At 43.0% G+C, this 22,912-nt stretch overlaps 1 protein-coding gene across 4 annotated transcripts in view; it reads right to left on the reverse strand.

Annotated features, from left to right (window-relative positions):
• Ankrd44 (ankyrin repeat domain 44) overlaps positions 1–22,912 on the reverse strand; it is a 301,804-nt gene that overhangs the window by 166,429 nt on the left and 112,463 nt on the right. For all 4 annotated transcript variants that reach the window (XM_021160936.3, XM_029478049.2, XM_029478052.2 and 1 more), the window contains exon 3: positions 1,069–1,147. In XM_021160936.3, the coding sequence (XP_021016595.1) occupies positions 1,069–1,147 (79 nt within the window). The remainder of the gene's footprint in view (positions 1–1,068; positions 1,148–22,912) is intronic.

A 22,912-nucleotide genomic window follows, 5' to 3' on the forward strand; every position in this document is an offset into this window, starting at 1 on the left:
CACATTGACACACAAAACCAGCCAGTACACGAGCCTTCCCTGTGATACAACACAGCTCTTTCTTCACCGTGGTGCATTTCACAGCTGGTAACTACATACCCAGCGCTCACCTTTGTACTGCATTGGCACATTAGCATTTCCCATTACTACTGCAGACAAAGGCAAGCCCTTAGTACAGGCCTTTTGCCTAGTTTGTTGACAATGGCATTTCCTCCAGATTTTAATCTCTCCAAACAAAAAACAGAAGAAAAAGCAAATTGGCCTGCATACAATCTACATTGAGGCATACAAGCAGTGATCAAGATTATTCCAGGGGTCTGTCCAGTGAGCACTCAAACCTATTTGGTAAGATGTTCTGAACATACAAGATTCTAGAACTGAAAGCATTCACACCTTTAAATCCAATGAAATGTTAAAAGTACAGTGGAATGAAAGAGAGAATATATAGACCAGACGAAATGGAGATTAGATATGACATGATTCACATATTTGGCCTCTATAAAATTTGGAAAGGGGGATATTTCAACACCCCACCTGCCTACTTAGAGACACCTTTAATTAGAAACTCACATGGCCCCTTACCTCTGTTTTCTGTTTTTAAACTTTTATTGTAATCATAATTGTGTGTAAGAAATAATATTATTTTGCAATATTTAAATATATGTATATATGTGCCCTTAGTATATATACTTTGTGCTATACAGAGTGTATAAATTCATAAAGTATATATATTATATATGTGTCTGTGTAGACTTTAAACGAGTTTTCTTTTCTTATAATTAAAAAACAAACAAACAAACAAGATATCCAATGTACTTTGTTTGTCTATAAAGCCAAGTCTGACAAAACAGACAGGAATCAAACTTTTAAAGCAAGATAAAATATTTTGTTTAAGAATCATTGCCAAATAATTTATTTTATTGTATTACATGTGCAGATAAATTACTGATCAAATAAACTTGGATGAGCAAAGCAAAGAAGTTCTGCCCCATTCATTCTAAGTGCCAATCTAGCAGAGTGCCCATCGAGCTTCCATGAAGTTGGCTTTTGCATACAGTAGTTATTTACCTGACAAAATCAGGAGTTCAATGATCTCTGCATCTCCCAGGAATGCAGCCACATGAAGCGGGGTTCGTTTCTCGGAATCCTAAAATAAACAATATCAAAGAAAGCAACAGTCAGTGGAGGCTGGATGTTAAGATGGTCGCCATTCGCTTTGAGGTTCATGCTAGTAGAGTAAGGTTGAAGGCCAACCTATGCAGGTGAGTTTAACAAAAACCCCAGTAGAAATCATGAGAAACCTCTCTGCAAGTGGTTGGTTAGATAATACAAATGGCTCCCCAAAACAATATAGACTATTGTTGATGCCCTTAGATTCCCCTCAAAGGATTAAAGTATGCCCCTATTGCTGAAGACACTGCACACTCAGGACACTTTAGCACATGAGACACAGATTCGAGCTGGATCTCACCTGAAAGTCTCTTTCCTGCAGTCTATCTTCTATAGTACCAAAAAGTACTGCATGTACTGTCAAAGTTATCATAACAGTCTACCCAGCTGTGACACCAATGACCCATAACAAAAATCAATATAGCAAGATATCCACAGAGGTGTAACAGTGGGGCTCACCTGTTGGTAGTAACCAACAGTTGTCTAAATGGATGTAAGGCTAATCAACAAGAGCGGACCATGCCTGGTATTAGACACTTAGCCAACCTTCCCCAGGGCTAATGAGTTCATGGATTTTAGAACAGAATCTACTTCTGCCACTGTGCTAGCCTGGCATCATTTTGCAGCTACATTCTAGATCTTATCTTTATATACAGATAAGGGTTACTATCACCCTCTCATCACAGAAGCTTCTCTCTACAGTAAATCTCCACTGAATACAATGCAAAGGTGTTCAATGGATTTCAAGGAGCCCAGCCCCAGTGGAGTCAACCGTAGCACGGCTACTGCATCTGTGACTCAAGAATAACACAGAAGAGGGGGCAGAAAGACTGACTTGCATCACCCAACTTTGAAAATGAAGCTGTGGTGTTTAAAAATGTGTGCACTAAAGTGAGAGTCAGATATATTAATTTCAGCAATGAACTTTAAAAATCCTCCAGGGTTAAATTTCTTGGATGTAAATAACAGCTCTTACTCCTCCTTGTCCTGACTCTGGCACAACTGAGACACTTGGGGAAACAGCTTGAACTGAACCAGTCCGTAAGCATGGCCACCTCTACAACTTTCCCCATTGCCTGAGATTCCTGGGACTCGCTGTTGATTCTATTACTCCTGTCACCATTTTATTAGACAATTGGCCTAATGACCTTTTATTAGCCCAAGGATAATATTCTCCTGAGTTATTTTCTCACACAGCCCAGACCCTCCCTTTCCCTCTGTCTCTTTTAGACTATTGCTTTGTGCGTGTCGTGTCAGAAACAGACAGCAGACAGGGGACGAGACAGGGCCTGATCTTCAAACCACTTAAGCCGTTGGGAGACCTAGTAAGTGGTTTTATGGACTGACATTAACTAAACAAAATGAGTAGCTTGAATTCTATGGGAACTTACACCATGCATGTATGTGCAGGCAACACTACTGATAACTAAGAACAAAACAGTCTGCAACTAAAAAGCAATCATATAAGTGACCACGGTGAACCATGAATTACCCTAGCCTTAAGAACAAAGGTTAACTGTTTGAAAACCTACATGCTAATATAAGAATCAAGTAGATGCTTTTAGCTATTTAACTATAAAACCATCTAAGACACAAATATTTTCTTTCTTCATTGGTTTTCCATTCTTCTACAAACATTTGTTAACTTCCTACTTTCTCAAAACTACTCACTATGCCTGCTTAAATTTCCTCAGGTATTAGGGCAAAAGTTATATAATTGTGTGTTCTTTTGTGGATGGAATTAGATCCAGGGCTTGGTTGAACAAATTCAGCCTTGCCCAAGTGATTTAAACAATGATAATCCTAGCTCAAATTATGACTTCAACTTACCTGAAGCAAAGTTAATGCTCTGTTTGAGAACTTGGACTCAAATAAAAAGAAAATAAATTCCAGCCTCTCTCCCCACCTTGCAAATTTGGTTGGTCTATCATTATATGGCTGGATTTGCTGATTCTAAGGTCCTTTATATGACACAGCTTGTTCAAACTTAAGTTTCAATAATAGTTAGAAAGTGTACGGTATGAGATTGTATTGTAAAAATTCTTAATATGAATCCAAGTAGTGCTATTAATAGACATTAAAAGGATTCCAGTAGCTTACATAAGAACTACTTCAACTGCAAAAGAACTACTGTCCCCCTTCAGTGACATGGTAGACATACATGTCACTGCAATGGAGACCTGTTTCTCCAAAGAAGAGAATCATGGGCTAGAAAGATCTTAGCCAAAAACAGTACATCTTCATTGCTGACCAAGGTTGCTAACATCTGCTCTCCACAGCAAGGAACAAGCAATATAGAAGGACCATGAGCCAAGGCTGAAAGACAGAGTCACAGTGTTGTTGTGCTCAACAAGCTGAAACTCAAAGGTCACTAGATATCACTCTGTCATAAGTCAAGCCACTGGTGTCAGCACACAAAGACAGGAGGCAAGGATAGATCTCAGAAAGGAGAGAGTGGCTGTGCTACTGCTGGAAAGGGGTTCTAGGCTAGCAGTTTGCGGCCAGCGTTACCCCAGAGCGTTTGGAAGAGGCATGCCTATTTGGTAATTATAGCACTCTTTCATTTTACCTTTTCCAAACTGCTTGGCTGTAAAATATCCCTGCTGGCGGAGACACACAACTGTGTTCTCAAATTTTATTATTGTCATTTAAAAGAAAAAGAAGCTGAGCCCTTCCCAGGTTATAGATTCTCCCAACACAGCAAATTGATGTGGGAGAATTATGTGTCATGGTCCCAATGTGAAATATTTTTCTTAATAAAAATGAAAGCAAGGACATCATTTTAGAATTTCCCTTGGCAGTCTAAACTCCTTTTGTTCTAAGTTTGCTTTCTGTTGCTAAGGATAAACAACACTACCAATAGCAACCTTGGAGGAGAAAGGAGTTTATTTGGCTTATACTTCCAGGTCACAACCCATCATTGAGGAAGTCAGATCAGGAACTCAAGCAGAACCCATGAAGTAATGTTACTTACTGTCTCATACTTAGCTAACTTTGATTTTTGGGGGGTGAGGGATTGGTTATTTGAGACAGTGTTTCTCATTATAGCCCTGGCTTTCCTAGAACTCGCTTTGTAGATCAGGCTGGCCTTGATCTCATAGAAATCCACCTGTCTCTGCCTCCCCAGTACTGGGATTAAAGCATGTACCATCACTCAGCTTCATTAAACTTTCTTATACAGCCTAGATCTACATGCCTAAGGATGGTACTGCCCATGGTGGGCTTGGCCCTCACACAACAATCAAGACGCTCTCTCATGGGCATGGCCAAGGCCAATCTGACCGAGGCAAGTCTTCAAGTGTTCTCTTCTCAGATGAAGTAGGTTGTATTGAGTTGACAATAAAAACAAACCAGGATAGTTTTCCTCTAGAGTCCTCTCAAAGCCCCAAGGGGGGATATGCAATGAGCATAGTAAACATCCTTACAATGGAGCTTACAAGAAACTGAATTAAAAAAAAAAAAAAAGACAATAGAAAGTGACTTGGGAAGCAAAGCTGGAAACAGAAGGTGCTTATACAGCAAGCCATGTTGATGCACTAGGACCTACAACCCCAGACTTGGATAGGGGAGATGGAATGCAGAGCTAGAACTGAGACCTTCACAGAAGGACTGGCCTTTCAAGTTTAAGTTTGGGTTGAAGAAAACTCAAGACATCATATAGGCAGGTAGCAGGGGGCACCTTGTCCTGGGCTCCTGGTGAGGGGGTGAAACTCTCCACTATGCATCTGTGTCCCCAGGATTTCCCCTCTGTGGTTTAGAATTTTGAATTCATAATCCCTGAGTGTAGTGGTTTGATAGGTTTGACCCCCATAGACTCCCATGTTTGAATGTTTGGCCCATGGGAAGTGTCACTCTTAGAAGATATGGCCTTGTTGAAGGAAACATGTCTCAGTGGGGGTGGGCTTTGAGGTGTCCTCCTATGCTCAGGCTCTACCTAGTTCAGATGATAGTCTCCTCCTGGATGCCTTTAGCTCAAGATCTAGGACTCTCAGCAACTCCAACACCATGTCTGTCTGTGTGCTGCTGTGCTTTCCGCCATGATGATAATGGACTGAACCTCTGAAACTGTAAGCAAGCCCCACCTAAATGTTTGCCTTTATAAGAGTTGCCTTGGTCATGGTGTCTCTTTACAGCAATAAAGCCCGAAGAAACTTTGTAATATATAAACTTTCAAATTGAAAATAGGTTTAAAAATTAGTCCTAGATCAATGGTATCCCTTTGTTTCTATAAAGAAAACCAAAACCTCGCTGGAGTGATATGCTCTCTGTCCAGGCAATCTGTGACTATACAGATGAAATCTCCACTGAAGAGGAACTTCTTTCTAAGCCTAAGACAAAATAACCTTTATGGAAACAATTCACCACAAGCAAAGCTGGCGGACAAAGTCAGCAAGAACCTAAGGTAACAAGGAATCCAGGCAAAACTTAGGTATAATGTCTAAACTTAAGATACAAAAGACAAAGGCGAAGGTGAAAAGCCATTGCTTTTAAAAGAGCAAAGTATGGAAGCCAGGTATGGTGGTACACAGCTGTTGTACCAACATGTGGGAGGTGGTGGATCATTTCAACCCAGGATCAACCTTGGCAACAGAGAAAAGCTATATGGTTTTTAAAGAGAAAATAGTAAATATATATATGGATGAAGCAGTATGGGAAGCAGTACCATGATGATTCAAACTATCTAAAATTTTTGTCTAAGAATACTGAAACTACAAGAGAAAGAAAAAAGAATCTTGGAAGAATGGGGGAAAAGGATGGTGACTATGATGTGTATTCCCTAACAGTCAGCCATCTTTCCTCACATAAATATCTGCTTAGAAGCTATCAAATGCAACATGCTGTAAACAATATTGGGAGTACAAAATTAAACAGATCCAGTTCTCTCACAATGAAGAATCATGGGGTCTAGTTACCACCTCCCTAAAGCAGGACAGTACTATAGGTAACAATAGCTGAATAACTGTGACAGCCACGGTGCCAAATGCTGGGGTAAAATCAACACATGTCATAGTGAATTCTTCCCACACTCCTCCTATTCTGAACAAGTCTGGACAGAAAGTCTCAAAGGACATGAAAAAGTATCACTTGGAAACTGAAAAAAATAAACATATCTTACCCAGGGGCCCTGGAGTCATTCTCTAATGGCCCCAGTTTATCTGAGAACCTCAACTCAACCAAGCCTAGTACATGCATCCTAGGATGCCTGGAGGGGAGTTTCTGGAAAACCAGGACCAGGCCAGGTACAAAGTAGCATCTGGACACAGTGGCTGAGCTGAGTACTCTCACCATTTATGTCTCTTCTTATCTTCCATTAAACTGGTCTCACCATGACAAAGTGACTGCTCATCCCTCAACTCTTCACAGCACCCTTGAATACAAGGGAAAGAATAACTTAGCAGCATCTGGAATTGGCTCCTGAGCATGCTATCACAGAGGACGATCCCTTTCCATTACCCATGTCTTAGCCAGGGTTTCTATTCCTGCACAAACACCATGACCAAGAAAAAAGTTGGGGAGGAAAGGGTTTATTCAGCTTATACTTCCATACTGCTCTTCATCACCAGGGAAGTCAGGACTGGAACTCAAGCAGGTCAGGGAGCAGGAACTGATGCAGAGGCCATGGAGGGAGGTTCCTTACTGGATTGCTTCCCCTGGCTTGCTCAGCCTGCTCTCTTATAGAACCAAGACTACCAGCCCAGAGATGGTCCCACCCACAAGGGGCATTTCCCCCTTTATCACTAATTTAAAAAAATACCTTACAGCTGGATCTCATGGAGGCATTTCCTCAACTGAAGCTCCTTCCACTGTGATAACTCCAGCTATGTCAAGTTGACACAAAACTAGCCAGTACAACACATTAACACCAATGCCAGACAACCCTATGCACATAGAGAGACACATGGGATGAGAGAAGACCCATGTCCTCCAGAAGGAAAGCAGATGAACACTCCATTCTCTGAATAGCCAGAGTCACACAGTGCCAGCTGGGCTCTGAGCTAAGTGTGCAATATGGCAGAGATGGCCAGCAGAGGAAGTTCCCAAGCTGTCTGTTTACCACGAAGAAGCAGATGAAAGAAAAGGAGGAAGTTGAAGTATGAGCACACAGTGAGCTTGATATGGCCAGGCCCTTCTGGAAGCTGAAGACACTGTGTTAGACAGGCAGTAGGAGGGGTACCCCACCCCTCTGTCTTGAAGAATTGCTTATCCTGTACTTTGGGAATCCTTGGCTGAAAGTGTATTATTTTCTTTCCATTCTAAATATCTGTCATACGACAAACAAGCCTCTTCCCTAGGTATGACGAATTTGCACACCAATGCACACACTGAAGCAATATTAGAGGTTGAGTTGTCTCTTCAATTCTAACTTCCACTAAAAATCAAAGATGCTGGAGAATAACTAAAAACTTGGGTCCAACTAGCTTAACTTGATATGAATAGAGATTGCCTGAGACAAGCAGATGTCTGAAGAAGCACGTAATAGGTACCTTGGAGAGATTTCAATCATGTGAAGAAAAGAGACTTGGATTTAAATTTTTTAAAAAGGCACAAAATGGTAAGGAAGCTGAGTCTTGAGGTTAGGAACTGGAAGGCTATAAAACAAAACAAAACAAGTAAAACAGAAAAACAGAAAGAAAAGAAAAAAGGAAACAAATATCCACCTTTTTTCCAAAATGGGTGTGTTTATTTTTTAACTGAACTCCACATAAATACTGAGAGGTATTTATGTAACAGGCCAACATATGCCCACCAGCAAACTCAAACATGGTAAACCTGTGTCTGCTTCAGAAGCCCTGTTTGAAAAGTATCTCTAGAGTTAAAATTCCACAGCTCAGCTCAACAAAGCAAACCTTACAGAAGACATGAGAAAGAGACATAGACAGAGACACACAGAGAGAGAGACAGACAGACAGACAGACAAAGACAGGAGACAGAGAGACAGATTGATTTCAGTTCTCCCCCTAAGTGGTGCTGTAGTGTGAATTTTCACAGACTCCCCTCTGTGTGTGCTCATGAGGCATTCTCTAGGGCAGAGCCCAAGGACAGGAAGCTCTAGACACAGAGGAATACACACATTTCTTTTATTAGGTGTTGCCAAATACATTCCAAAAGTAGTTTGCCAGCCCCACAAATCAAACAGATCTTACAGACATAAGATTCTACTCAATGGCTGGGAAAAACACATTTGTCTCAGCATCCCACGGAGTAGTCTCCAAAACAGATTACATTCTAAGAGTCAGAGCAAGTCTTAACAAATAGAAAATAAATCAAATCATTTTTTTAGCTTATCAGATCACATAAAAATATGACTCAAGACATAGATACTTGGAATGGCTGCAGTACAGCCAGTACATTGAAGAGGGAGGAAATTAAACTGTCTAGAATCAAATGAAAATGAGGGTACAACTGAGCAGGACTATGAGGGTACAGCTATGGCAACTTTAAGAGGAAAGTATATAGTCGTAAGCCCTTACATTACAGAGATGTAAGTAAATGACTTAATAATTCACTCTGAAGCCCTAGAGAGGGAGAAAAAAAAGAGAGAGAGAGGCTGAGCCAAACCCCAAATCAAGGCAGAAATTAATGAACTAGAGTAAAAAGATAATACAAAGATTTGGTTAAATAAAGATTCACATCTTTGAAATGTTAGAGCCAACAAACACTTAGCAAAATAACCAAAGGAATCGACAAGAACCAAGGTATTAAAGTTAGAAAGGAAAGGGGGACATTAGCCTTACAGTCGTAATACGGTATATAATGAAATAAGTGGACTAAAAATAGGTATATAATGAAATAAGTGGACTAAAAATACTGCATTTTTAAAGAAAGAACATTACAACAGATGCCAGTGAAAATCCAGAGAATCATAAGGGAGTAGTGCAAAACACTGTATTCGAAAATTCTTGAAAATCTAGAAGTGGATAAATTCCTAGGCACACAGAACCAACCAAAATTGAATCAAGAGAATATAAGTAACTTAAGCAGATCTATAACAAGAAATGAGACTGAAACTGTAACAGCATCTCCAACTCCAATGAAGATATCCCATTCAGGTCTGAGAACTACAAAGGCTCTCACCCTCTGCTCATTGTCCAGTGGTGGGTCTCTTTGTTAATCCCCATCTGCTACAAAGGTGAGGGCTGAGTGACACATTGATCTATGGGTATAGCAATATGTCCTTAGGAGTCATCTTATTGCTATGCTCCTCAAGCAGAATAATAGTGACAGGTCTAGGGCCCATGTGCTATTTGATTCTCGGGCTCTTGGCCACATTAGCAGCTTTAGATATGTGTTTCATCTCATGAAGTTGATCTTAAATCCAAAGAAAGACCTGGAAACAGATAACTTCTACAGACTTTTAAAGGAGAACTTAATGTTGATTAAAATTAGGCAGGAGACCTGAACAGGTATATCATCAAAGAAGATATACAGGGAGAAAATAAGCACATGAAAAATGTTCAACATCATTCATTCTTAGATTAAAATCATGTTAAGTATTCATTAAGATTGTTGACAGTGAAATGACTAATAATACCATGTGTTGGTATCACATGGTTGGTAGAGGAACCCAACTATCATATACTGCCGGTGGAACCAGTACAACCACTTGGGAAAACAGCTTGACAATTTCTTAAAGAGTTAAATATACATGGACCATACAATCTAAGCACTCAGTCTTGAGATTTCCCCCAAGAAATAAAAGTTTATGCCCATGGAGAGACCTGCACAGGTATATCCAACAGGGTTACTATAACACACATAACCGGAAGTAATCCATATATCCATCAACAACAAATGGGCACACTGTGCTGTTACCATATTATGGAGTAGGCTCTTTCACTCAACCCATAAATTACTGGAGGTCTGCCACATGACAAGCACCATGCACAATCCTGAGGCTATAGCCAGGCAGAATCCCTGCCAAACAGACAAACGAACAAACACCCTTGCTCTCTCATTCCAGGCAGTGGACGTCCTACTTCAACATTCAATTAAACTCTACCATCAGCAAAAAGAGTTGATGGCACAGGGCTAGAAAAAGTCCCAGGAGGTGGGGGGGAGAGAAGGATTGTGAGGGGGGTGGTCAGGAAGGAAGGGGGCAGTGAGCGGATTGTAAAGTAAAGAAGAAAAAGGAGGAGGAGGAGGTGGTGGAAGAGGAGGAGGAGGAGAAGAAGTAAATAAATAAATAAGTCAGGATAGATGCATACCATGAAAGGAAGCAACAACACTCAGATCCACTTTAGACCCAACAGTGACTCTTAGGCCTTCCTCCCTCACCCTCACCCTTCTTTCCCTCTCTCTAAATAAATTAAAAACTAAAGCCTTTGTGGGGTGCTGTGCCTCATAGAAAACTATTTTAACTAGTTTTAACTATTTTAACTAGTTTTAACTAGGCTGATTAATACTTTAACAAGTTTTTTTTTCCTTTTCCCCATCTAGGTGGATATTTTAGAGACAGAGTTTATTTGTAACCCTGATGATAAAATTTACTGATGCAGTTGTTTGGACCAAAGGTATCAAATCAGGGCATCTTGCCACGTCTGGCCTCAGTGGGAGAGGATGCCCCTAATCCTGCAGAGACTTGAGTCACCAGGGGTGGGAGGGACAGGGAGGAACTCTTCAAGGGGAGACTGAGAGGCAACATTTGAGGTATAAATAAATAATAATAAATAATTTCTAAAAAAAAAAAACCCATCAGTGCACCACACCGATATGTGCACTTGATTTCCTCTGGGTAAATTTTTATGGGTGTTCTCTGCCTGCTCTCTCCTGACTGTATTGCAACAACTGCAGTTTAGAAATAAGAAGATCACATCCCTTTTGTAAGTAATAAAAGACTTGGCTATCAATAAACAAAGACAGGACTGCTCAGCTAAGCTGGTTTAAAGCAATTACAGAAAAATAACGGTGCCCAGACTTGCTTTCCTGTCCAAAGCCTTCATTATCTCACAGCGGGCTTTAAACTTTTGACTTGTCAATTTATATCTTTGCAAATAAACAAACCATTACATCTGTGATCAGTGATGATAAAACTATAATTTACCTAATGTTCCAGAAAGTTACCCAAACACTCTTCTGTACAGTGCCGCCACAGATTCTTAGAGCAATGAGGGCAAGCAATCCGGCAAGGGCCGTTGTCCTCAGTCACCAGGACATGTGTGCAGGCTGATGCCAAGCTGCCGAGCGACTCGAAGTCACAAAGCAGTACTTGGTGGCCTTGGACTCTCTGAGAAGACCACGGAAAGTGTTAACCGCAGTAGACCTTCTCTGAGGACGCTGTGCATCTACTTTGGAGGCCTTCCTATCCCGGGGCCTATGGGACCCTCAGGCCCAGGAGCACACTCCCATTGGGAAGAATAGAGTCTGGAACTCAGACTGCCCTTGACTCCATCTGAGTCACATAAACTATGTGAGTTTGGACAAATACATCAACTTCTCTAAGGTTTGTTTTCCTTTTCTACAAAATAAAAATAGTATTGCTTCCCTTGCAGACACAATTGGGATGCTGATTTAGAAAAATAACAAAAAACAAAAAAACAGCTGTGCTATTATTACTCTTTGTGGCTTATCTTGATTTTTTTTTCAGTTCCCTTGGTGATTCTAGAAGAGAACAAGGAGACAAAGTATCTTCTGCAGAAATGATGTGATTATGCATCATCAGAGCCAAAGCCAACCAATAGTAGCTCCACCCGTGTTCATACCTTGCCATCAAGTAGTTCACTCACTGGATATAGCCTGTATCCTATTATAAATTGTCCTACCTAAACCAACTGATAGCTGGAGCCTTTCTCACACTCTAGCTTAGTGCTTCTCATCCTTCCTAATGCTGGGACCCTTTAATACAGTTCCTCATGTTGTGGTGACCCCAACCATAAAGTTACTTCATTGCTACTTCATAACTGTAATTTTGCTAGTGTTATGAATTATAATGTAAATATCTGATGTGTTGGCTATCTAACATGCAACCTCCAAAAGGGTCATGACCCACAGGCTGAGAACCACTGCCCTTGACCTAAACCCTAAAATTCTTTACCCTCAGTCCCCTGGGACCTAGATCCGTTTCTTCCTCTCAGAACTACCTCAAGTACTTACACATCTGGGCACATTACCCGCTCAGAAAATGTCCTGCCTGTGGTAGGCCCTTCTCTCTCATTCAACAGTAGCAGAGAAAGGACTGGATAAAACCTGGACACATGGAGATGTTGGAGGGGAGCTGTTTAATTGTGTGTGTGTGTGTGTGTGTGCATGTGCAGAAGTCAGACAACAGCCTTCAGATGGTAGGCCTCAACTTTCCTGCTTGTCTGACACTGAGTCCCTGCTGAGTAAGGCAGACAAGATGGCCTTTGAGCATCTGTGGATTCCCCTGTGCTGCCTCCTGTGTAGCCATGGGGCACTCTGGAATTGCAGACATTTGTGCTACTGCGTGTGGCTTTTACGTGAGTTCTGGGGATGCCAACTCTGCTCAGGCCCTGTCCTGAGAGTCTTACGTGTTACCTCTTCCTTCCTTTCCTAAGTCTTGAGAACTGGGCACCCCAAGCACAGACCCTCACCAAAACCTTCTGACACTGAAAGTCTTCTGCAGAGTGGGACCCTTATCTTATTTTTTTAATAAAATTTCCTCCTTAGTACTTATAAGCAAATCCACCACAGACATATATAAGTTCTCATAACAGATAAGTCAGCAAACAAGGAAGCATTCACATATGGCCTTTCTAACCTGAGCCAATGGACAGAAAGCCAAATTCACTACAATGTATCCTATATATTGCCTTATGTTTAGAGAGGGTCAACTGCAATACTAGCCTCCCAAGCCCTGAATCACAGGTTGCTGTGGGCAGTCCCAGAACTGGGAGAGCACAGCCACAGAGCCACGGAGCCACAGGGCCACAGGGCCACAGAGCCATAGAGCCACAGAGCAGCACTTCTCAGAGACGCAGGATGTGAAGGAGGCACTTCCCACCTCCAGGTGCTCTCCAATCGACCTGGACTTCTTGAGAATCGGCACCACAAGCCGAGTCATGGACATGCAAGTGCCTGTTATAGAACTGGACTTGATGGGAAATGTTTCTCTAACTCGATTTTGCGCAGCTTGGCAGTTGCAACCTATTATTTTCTCACATGGACTAAGCCCTTAGGATCCTCACATGATAATCTAGCTTCTGAGAGCAAAGAGAAGGGCAAGAACAGGGTCTTCCCCTACAAACATCTCAAATACATTTGCTCTCAGTATCAGAGAAGACCCCAGGAGGTGGCGTTCATAGACGCACAAACACTGGTTGTTTGAGTGGCTGTATGCTTTATGCTTTCTCTATTGTACTTACATAGCCATAATTTTCACCTAAATGTCGCTTTCTTTGTACAGGTGCACTCCTGAAAGCCATCTACACTTTAAGTTATATAAAAAAACGATTCTTTCCAGTGAATTATAAAATAATAAAAAGTTAACATAGAATGATATGTGGTTTGATGAGATGAGGGTCCTATGTATCACCCCTAGTTTGCTCTGGATTTGAGGTCTCTGTTGGCTCTGTGGCAATCTGACTGACCTCAGGGTAATGTGCAGTCTCTCCAGCACATCAGCTTTTCATAGAGAAACTTGTTGGTTAACCCCCTTTCCAAAGCCTCATAGCTTGGTGAGACACCCTCCCCTGCTTTCTACTCATCAGCCCCAGTCATCAATGTGTTATACAATTTGCTAAACACATGAAACTCAAGAAGAATGAAGACCAAAGTGTGGACACTGTGCCCCTTCTTAGAATTGGGAACAAAACACCCAGGGAAGGAGTTACAAAGACAAAGTTTGGAGCTGTGATGAAAGGATGGACCATCTAGAGACTGCCATATCCAGGGATCCATCCCATAATCAGCTTCCAAACGCTGACACCATTGCATACACTAGCAAGATTTTGCTGAAAGGACCCAGATATAGCTCTCTCTTGTGAAACTATGCCGGGACCAAACAAACACAGAAGTGGATGCTCACTCTCAGCTATTGGACGGATCACAGGGCCCCCAATGGAGAAGCTAGAGAAAGTACCCAAGGAGCTAAAGGGATCTGCAACCCTATAGTTGGAACAACATGATGAACTAACCAGTACCCCGGAGCTCTTGTCTCTAGCTGCATATGTATCGAAAGATGGCCTAGTCGGCCATCACTGGAAAGAGAGGCCCATTGGACTTGCAAACTTTATATGCCCCAATATAGGGGAATGCCAGGGCCAAAAGAATGGGAATGGGTGGGTAGGGAAGTGGGGGGGGGGGGGTATGGGGGACTTTTGGGATAGCATTGGAAATGTAATTGAGGAAAATATGTAATTAAAAAAAAAAAAAAAAGAAATTGCCCAAAGGTCCCCTCACCATTAGCAAGACAAAGTCCTGTAATTCACAGCATATTCTGCTAGGTGGCTTTTTCTAACCCCATAAACTTTTCTTGATGTTGTCGCTTAGTTTGAGGACTGAACCTGGGCCTTCATACATGCTTAGTAGAGTATTCATTCTAACGCTGAGTTACATCTCCAGCCCACTTCCTTTTGTGTTGGAAGTGAGATGGGATCTCATGCAGGACAGGCTGGCTTTGGCTTTCCTCTCCTAGTCTTCCTGCCTTAAGAGTGCTAGGTCTAGAGGCACACACTCGCTTGCCTGGCTTGCAGCCCTCTGTTTACTTTTCCCTTTGAGACACAGCTTCTCTATGTTGCTCAGACTGGCCTTGAATCCACTCTGCAGCCCAGGTGGGCCTTGAACTTTTCATCTTCCTACCTCAGCCTCTCAAGTAGCTGGGACCGCTGGCCTATGCCAGCGGTCCCAGCTTCTATATTATTTAATGTTAATCTTGGGTAATGCCCCGGCTTCATCCAAAATTATATGCTTTCACTTTAAGTACAACTCTTCTAACATGGATTCTGTTACTGAGAAACCAGACCAACTCCATCTTTGATTCAGGCTCCATCTTAGAAGACCTGACCTAAGATTGAACTTGAGTTAACCAACAAGCCTACACCTAGCACTAGTTTCCAGGCTACTCCCTAACAACCACCAATCAGAACTTAAGTTTATGGTTTGGCTCCCAGCAGCAGCCAATCATTTTAAAGGACAGCAAATTCCATAATAGCCCCAAAATCAGATTTGCTTGCCTCTGTAAATGCTTGCTTGAGACTGGGCTTGGGGCTGCACCCTTCCATCCTGCTGTGTCAGGGTTGGCCGTGAGCACAAGGTTGAGCTTGAATAAAGACACTGTAGTGTGATTGCATCAGAATTGGCTGCTTGGTGGTCTTTTGGGATTCTCAGACAGTTAATGAGCACATTACTGTCTTATAGGTGATAAGATGTTTAGTTTTTAAACTCTGAGCACCAATGGGAAATCATATGTTATAACCTTTGGCCCACTTCTTATGCACCATTTTACATCTAAAAGTCCTTCTGTCATCTTCCCTGACAAATTCAACATTGTTCAAAAAGCAAATTTCAGTCAGATGGAAATAAAGAAACATGATGCTCTGAGACACCAAGCAAATCCCTGGAGGAGCAGCAGGAGCATCCAGCACAAGGACCCAAAACCACAAACTATGGAGTCCTTGATTGCGGTTTGCAGTCACTCAGAAGAAGTCTTCCGCACTTAGCTTAGTACCCTTTCCTTTGAAACCTCTTCGGCTGATCCACCAACACTGCACCTTGGCTGCACCGTAAGCTTCTGGGATGGCTGTCATAGAACCTGAGCTGGGGACAGAGGGCAGGTAGAGTGTAGTTATCCAATATATTACTACATCTGTGCACTGTGCCTATTCAACACATGTCTGATGACTTGATTTATCTTAGAGTGTCTACTGAAGCCTATGACCCCAAAGGACAAAGATCTGCCTCTTTGACGGTGGCCTGAAGGTTTCTGTGGTAAGACAGAACTGAGTGTCTTCAAAGGTTTAGATAAGTGGGAGCCATGTTTTCTTATGCATCTTGTACATCCTCTAAACTTAAGTGAACAGATCAGCCTGAATCCCATCATGGGCCTTGTTTCAAAGCCTTCCTGTCCATTCTGGTGCTCTCAACTAGAACCATATTTGCAGTCAAATCAATTGAGTGAGAAATGTAGCTTTTATGAGAAAGTGGAGACAGGACATGAAGTTCAGCTGGTGCTAAACCCCCTCTATGATGGCTGCCTACTGTAGAACTATGTTTTCTGTGATACCTCACCTACAACAATAAGACCCAAAGAGTGGCATTAATGTGACTCCAAAACTGTCCCTTAAAGTCCCACTCTTAAGAGGTCAGTGATTTGTCAGAAACACTGACTCTAAGGTTGTTTTTTGTTTTGTTTTGTTTTTTTGTTTTGTTTTGTTTTAAAGTCTATATTTGTCTCTGGTTAGCCTCAGAGTACACATGGAATGATCAGACCTCACTAAAATAAAACTGCTGGTAAAGAACATTCCAAGAACAGGAAATGGGGATTCTGAAACTATCAATGGAGTTAGAAAGCAAGCCAGAAGCTGGGGAGAGAAGAATTGCTGGCAGGGAACACTTGCCCTCCTTCTAAAAATGAGAGGGCTGGAACTGGAGTTGGGGGAAAATCAGCATCCACAGGCTTCATAAAGAACATAAAAAGGAAGCAGGATTACAGTGTCAAGACTTTCCAAGGGTCAACTCCCAAAGACAATAAGGTAAGCTGGGAGATCCACCCCCTGGTCATGTCATGGGACAAGAACCTAAGTTTACAGGAAATTCAGTTCATAGAAAGAGAAGCTACTGTAATTCCAACACAGGTGGGTAGAAACTTTCTATAGTTCTCGGGTCACTAGTAGCATGGTCTCGGACACTGCCAACTGCATATGGGCATGTCCAACAGCAACACAAGGACAGATTGGAGAGGTAGGGAGCACGGTTACTAGGTTACTAGAATCTCCAGGCGGCACTGAGGGCTCAACACTCGACACACTTTCCCTTTCCCTCTGAGGTGCCAGGCTGATCTCTGGAGGCAGCACACTGTGTGGCTCACAGTTCATACACTGTCAGCTGAAGAGCAGTGCCCAAGGAGCCCATCACACAGCTACAGCTAAGGCAGGGCCACACACCGAGGAAGGAGCAGCGTGGTTAGAGAGCTCAGCTCAATCAGGGAGACCACAGGCCATTTTCCTATCGCTGAATCTCACCTGCCTACTGCTCCCCACCCTTACCACAGCCCCAGCCTCTCCCTGGGCCTTCGATTTCTGCCACTGTGATTTTCTTCCACCAGGCCTGCCTCTTAGCCAGAACTGCCTCCTCCTCCTACTCCTCCTCCTCCTCCTCATTTTCTCTACCCCTCAGCTGTCTGGACTTGGTTCACTGTTTATCCCACATCTGGTTTTAGCAACCTGAATGGCAGTATGTCTAGCAGACTCCAGAGGTCAAAGGTTAAAATCAAACAGGAACAATGACAGTCAAAGGACCTTGGACGAGTCGCTAGCCCCCTCTCTAGCCATCATTTCTCTGTCAAATGAACACAATAATCAGACTTCTTTCTCCTGAATTGTGGGGTGAGATTCTGCTTAGAAAGCACCTGGCACGGCTCCTGCTGTGTGGTCACTTCCCAGAAACTGCTGCCCATCACAGCTAACTCCTCTTTTCACTCTTTCCCTAACATGCCCCTTCTGGCTTGCTGATGGGTAAAAGAAGGGAAGACAGAGTGGGTAGAGATGGGTCTGGGAGAAGATGAAGGAGGCACCTGCCAAGTCTGGTCTAAATTCAGAGTACTCAAGATGGCCTCAGCCAAACAGGTAAGAGTAAATATGTCTGAGGCCAAACACCTCCTGCAGTAGGTTCTAGGTCTAGAGATTCACAGGATCAGAGATCAAAATGGAAACATGCTGATTTCTGAAGAAGAGTGACGGGAGCTGGTGGGACATGCCTCTCTGGTGAGTGCACGCTAGCTTACCATTGCCACAACCTCTTGTAGGCTAATTACTGGGTGACAATATGTACTGAGGTCAACCACAGTAAAGGGGTCCCATGAGGTGTCCCCATCTGTGAGCTTAGAATGGGGACTGGCAACCAGGGAGGAAGCTCACAAGGGGTTCTAACACTAGGACACTCAGAAAACATTCTACATAAAGAAGACGATGAAGAAATAGCCAAGTGCTAGAGCTCTCTTAGAGACAACACCCAAAAGAAAACCTGTGGAAGCATCACTGTGAGGGATGCCACTGGTGCATAAGAAAACAGTGCAATCTCACAACCCAACTGATAAAGAAACCTAGTTATATGGGGCAGCTTATAAATGTGGACTTTTTAAACAATGGCTTAAAAATGGCAAAGGGGCTGGGCGTGGTGGCACACGCCTTTAATCCCAGCACTCAGGAGGCAGAGGCAGGCGGATTTCTGAATTCGAGGCCAGCCTGGTCTACAAAGTAGGTTCCAGGACAGTCAGGGCTATACAGAGAAACCCTGTCTCAAAAAAACCAAAAAAAAAAAAAAATGGCAAAGGGATGACAGATTGTTATAAAAATGAAAGGATTTTCTAAGATAAATAGGAGGGAAGAAATGACACTTCGCTCAACCCTTAAGTACTTATTTCAGCAAAACCAACAAGCGTGTATTTATATCAGCCTCCAAAAACTGAACCCCAAATTTACCTATAGATCTGTTTGGTTACCACGCATTTTTTTAACTATAAATTAGAATATCTTATTTGGGATATGGCTGAGTTTTTTCTTTTGGGTTGATGCAGGTGTGGACTTTGATTAGGGCAACCTCTCTTGTAGCCCAAAGCTCAGGCTGACCTCAAACTCACTGTGTCAAGGCTGCCTTTGGACTCCAGATTCTTCTGCCTCCTGAGTGCTGGGGTTAGAGGAAGGTACCACCACTCCCTGAAATGCCTTTACTGGGGCCACAACTGCTGCAGTTCCACACAGCTGTTGCCATTCTCCGACACCTTCTTTGTGTACTACTTCTGTCTCCTGGACTCCACAGGCTTTTGAGTTTTGAGTTGCCAAAAGCAACGCCACAGAGAACCAAGGAGCTGCAATCCAGAGACAGGCTCTTAGGCAGTGCAACAACAGAAACTGATACAGTCAGCTGCTGATACCAGGCATGGCAATTCTTTGGGGGAAAAGGGTCAAGAATCCTGTCCTAAAAGGGCTTAAGATATTCTGTGCACTGTTATAACAAAAATACCTGAATCAATCAATCAATCAATCAATCAATCTCTCTCTCTCTCTCTCTCTCTCTCTCTCTCTCTCTCTCTCTCTCTGTGTATGTGTATGTGTGTGTGTATGTGTGTGTGTGTGTGTGTGTGTGTGTGTGTATGATGGGGGTAGGTTGGTATTTGGAAAGTCCAAAGAACACAATGTCATCATCTGGCTGTGTCCCAACATGGGGAAGTAGAAAGGGGCTGGCCTCTGCAGAAGAGGCCAAACATGTAGATGTCATAACTTCGTAACAACCCTGCCCTGTATCAGCACTATGAGACAACATTAATCCATTCCTGGGGTGGGGGTTGGGGAATCACCTCTCCCAGACAGTTGGAAGTTCCACTTCCCAACACCATGCTAGGATCCAAGCTCCCAACATATGAACTTTTGGAGATGGAGCCATATCCACATCCAAGCAGAAACAGAAAGCTTAAACAGAACTATGCAAGAATGCCAGAGAAGATGAATGTCAGAGAATTGAGGTTTGCTGATAAGTAAAGAGCCATCCTTCTGAATAAAGTCAGAATAAAGAATCGCTGACTCTGGCTTTGCTCTTCAAGGTAGTGGGGTCTTCTCCGTGTAGTTGCCATGAGTTACACGCAGACTGGGCAGGAAGGGACTCTAACACCCCATCACACCGGAGAGACAGAAGCACATGGAGCTGCCATGTGCCAGCTCAGTGTCATAGTGTCCTAGCCCAGGGTCACACTCAGCTAGCTCATGATCACTACTTTGCTGCGCCTCACTGATAAACCCACTTCCAGGCCATGTGAGCGTCATCATGCAAATCTCCTTTAGGAACCCCAAATCCTCTCATACTAGTTCAAGGCTCATCATGCCAACTCTGGTACAATACTGTTTTATAAATGATGAGTAAATTAACATATTCAAAAAAAGATGTGAATAACAGGAAGAGTTTTTAAGCTAGTGAAAATTAGTAAATGCGAGGTCTGTGCTTATAAGTTTATCCCCTGTGAGCTTCAGTAATATGGATTTATTCCCCAAAATGTACTGGGAAAAGTAATATTTCTCGGGTGATTTATATGCAAACTAATGTTTGGAAAGCATCAGCTACAGGTATAAATGCAATACTGTGACAGATGCCTTTAAGCAGTGTCCACTCTGAGGTAACTAGGCCCAGGAAGACAAACACCATATGCTTGCTCTTCCTCATGTGTGGATGCTAGCTTCACATTTTTGGGTTCCTGTGTTTATGTTGAAGTGAGTGTCGGTAGGGGTCAGGAAGTGAGAGAGGAGCCATAAGAGGTGGGGAGGTAAGGGAAAGGTGGGGTGGGTACCACATGCAATATGGGAGCTAGGATGCAAGCTATGGGAAAGGCAGGCCAGCAGGAGGGTCAACCAAAACCACATAGAAAACCTATCACTTTATAATCTAACTAAAAAATAATTTTTTGGTAAGAACTTGAGCAGAAATACCCTGTGTGGATGGAGAATGCTTTCCCCAGAAACCATAGATGCTTAAATGAAACCCCAGAGTGAGATGCTGCATGTATATATCCTGTGAGTTGTTAGCCAGTGAGCCCCCAGGTGACCTTCCCAATAATTGTTAATGCCATTGCTCTCAGTCAAACCAAGATGCTAAGACCCCATTGCTGGAGACAACATGCACCTAGGATATAGGATACAGATAAGTCAAGCTGGAACTGAACTGGACACTTTCTTCCACTGGCTAGTTTGTTAGTGCCAGTGGTTGTTAATGGGTTAATGCTAGTTGTTATAAGGGCGTGGGGGTTGGGGCATGAAGAAGATGTTCAGCTGTGAACCCTGAGTGCTAAAATAACTACTGAACTGCCAGGCAAGATGCACAAGTGGTATGGTCGTTTTGGAGTAACCAACTGCTTTCTAGGATTCGAGTCCTGCCTGCTCCACAAGGAATACTTACCTGGTACTGCAAACCTGGTCAAAAGACTGTCTGGAGGTCACAGGCCCTGGGAAATAATATACTACTACTATTATGGTAAAAGAGCATGAAGCCAAACAGCCTTCTAAATGCCTGTATTTATACCTTAGACCAGTGGTGCTCACAGCTCGGGCATAGAAGTGTCTTTTCACGGTGGGTGGTGGTTCATGCAGGGGCCTATAAATGGTCAAAGTGCTGAAAATAAGTGCCCACTGACTGCCTGGTCCTAAGCGGATGTATTTACCACATCCTCCAAAGCCCAAAGCCTGGGAACACCATGGAACAAGTAGGAAGACTGTGAGATCCAAAAGGATGGGGAAGTGCGTTGTGAACGCCTGTGTCTGCCATGGCATGGCCATTTCTATCATGAACACAACAATCTACCCAAGACTAGAGGAGAGGAGGAGGAGGAGGAGGAGGAGGAGGAGGAGGAGGAGGAGGAGGAGGAGGAGGAGGAGGAGGGGGAGGAGGGGGATTTAGAAAGAAGAGGATCAATTGCAGATGAAAGGGATCAGAGAGAGTAATTGAGGGAGGGCTATGTGATCACAATATATTGCACTCATGTGTTAAACCGTTAAAAGATAAAAATTTAAAAAGCAGTATCTAGTCCATTACCAAAACAAAGTAAACATATGCAAATGTATTTAACGAAGCATTTGTAAATTAAAAAAAAATACTAATGCATTGCACCATTGTTCGATAACATGAACATTAAGTGCACATTTAAAAAAATTTTTTTTTTTTTTTGGTTTTTTCGAGACAGGGTTTCTCTGTGTAGCCCTGGCTGTCCTGGCACTCACTTTGTAGACCAGGCTGGCCTCGAACTCAGAAATCCGCCTGCCTCTGCCTCCCGAGTGCTGGGATTAAAGGCGTGCGCCACCACGCCCGGCTTTAAAGTCACTGAGGTAGATATTGCACTTTCCGACTGGGTCAGCATATATGCTCCCAGGATGTCTGTGCTACCCTTTGGGGAATCTACTTAGATTCCTTTAGATCAAGGAACTTATCTTGGGCCTGGCTCAACTAATGCAGACCAGCGTTTTCTAACTATTTACGGTGACCCACATCAAGAATAGTTTCCAACACTATACACTGTTACTCTGAGGATAAAGCTTGCCAGAATATATTAGAGCAAGCCTCTTGGGAAACCTGTGACCAGGTCAAGCCGTGTTCTTTCATGCCCTGGCTTATGATCATCCTCTAATTATCTAATAGCATGAACTAGGGTCGGTTGCTTCACTTCTGAGGGCTGGACACATAGAAGAGACTGGAAAAGCTACTAATCACATGGCTCCAGGCCAGAGATAGTCATTAACACATGACTTAACGCAAAACTGCTCAACTCTTCCCCTTCATTTGGGTCTTTTTCCCAAAGAGTCACCTCTTGCCAGAGGCAGCTTGCAAACCCTACCAATCCCTCCTCACCTGGGCCTCCTTGAAGCAGAATTTGAGTTTGGCTACCTGCCTACATAATTCGGAGATCTGACACCTTCACAAACATGCTCACCTATGATCCTTGAGTTGCCATGTCAGAACTTCACTGTGGCTGTCTTGTAGAGAGAAAATCCCAAACACATGAAAAGGCTGTGCTCAGGCTGACAGATTTATGAGCAAAGAACCCTTCTATGTAATCATCCAGCTGGTAGGTCTCTCCAGCTAATCCCAGATG

This window comes from Mus caroli, unplaced genomic scaffold (assembly GCF_978045245.1).
Source record: "Mus caroli unplaced genomic scaffold, Mus_caroli_1 scaffold_1, whole genome shotgun sequence".
NCBI lineage: Eukaryota > Metazoa > Chordata > Mammalia > Rodentia > Muridae > Mus > Mus caroli.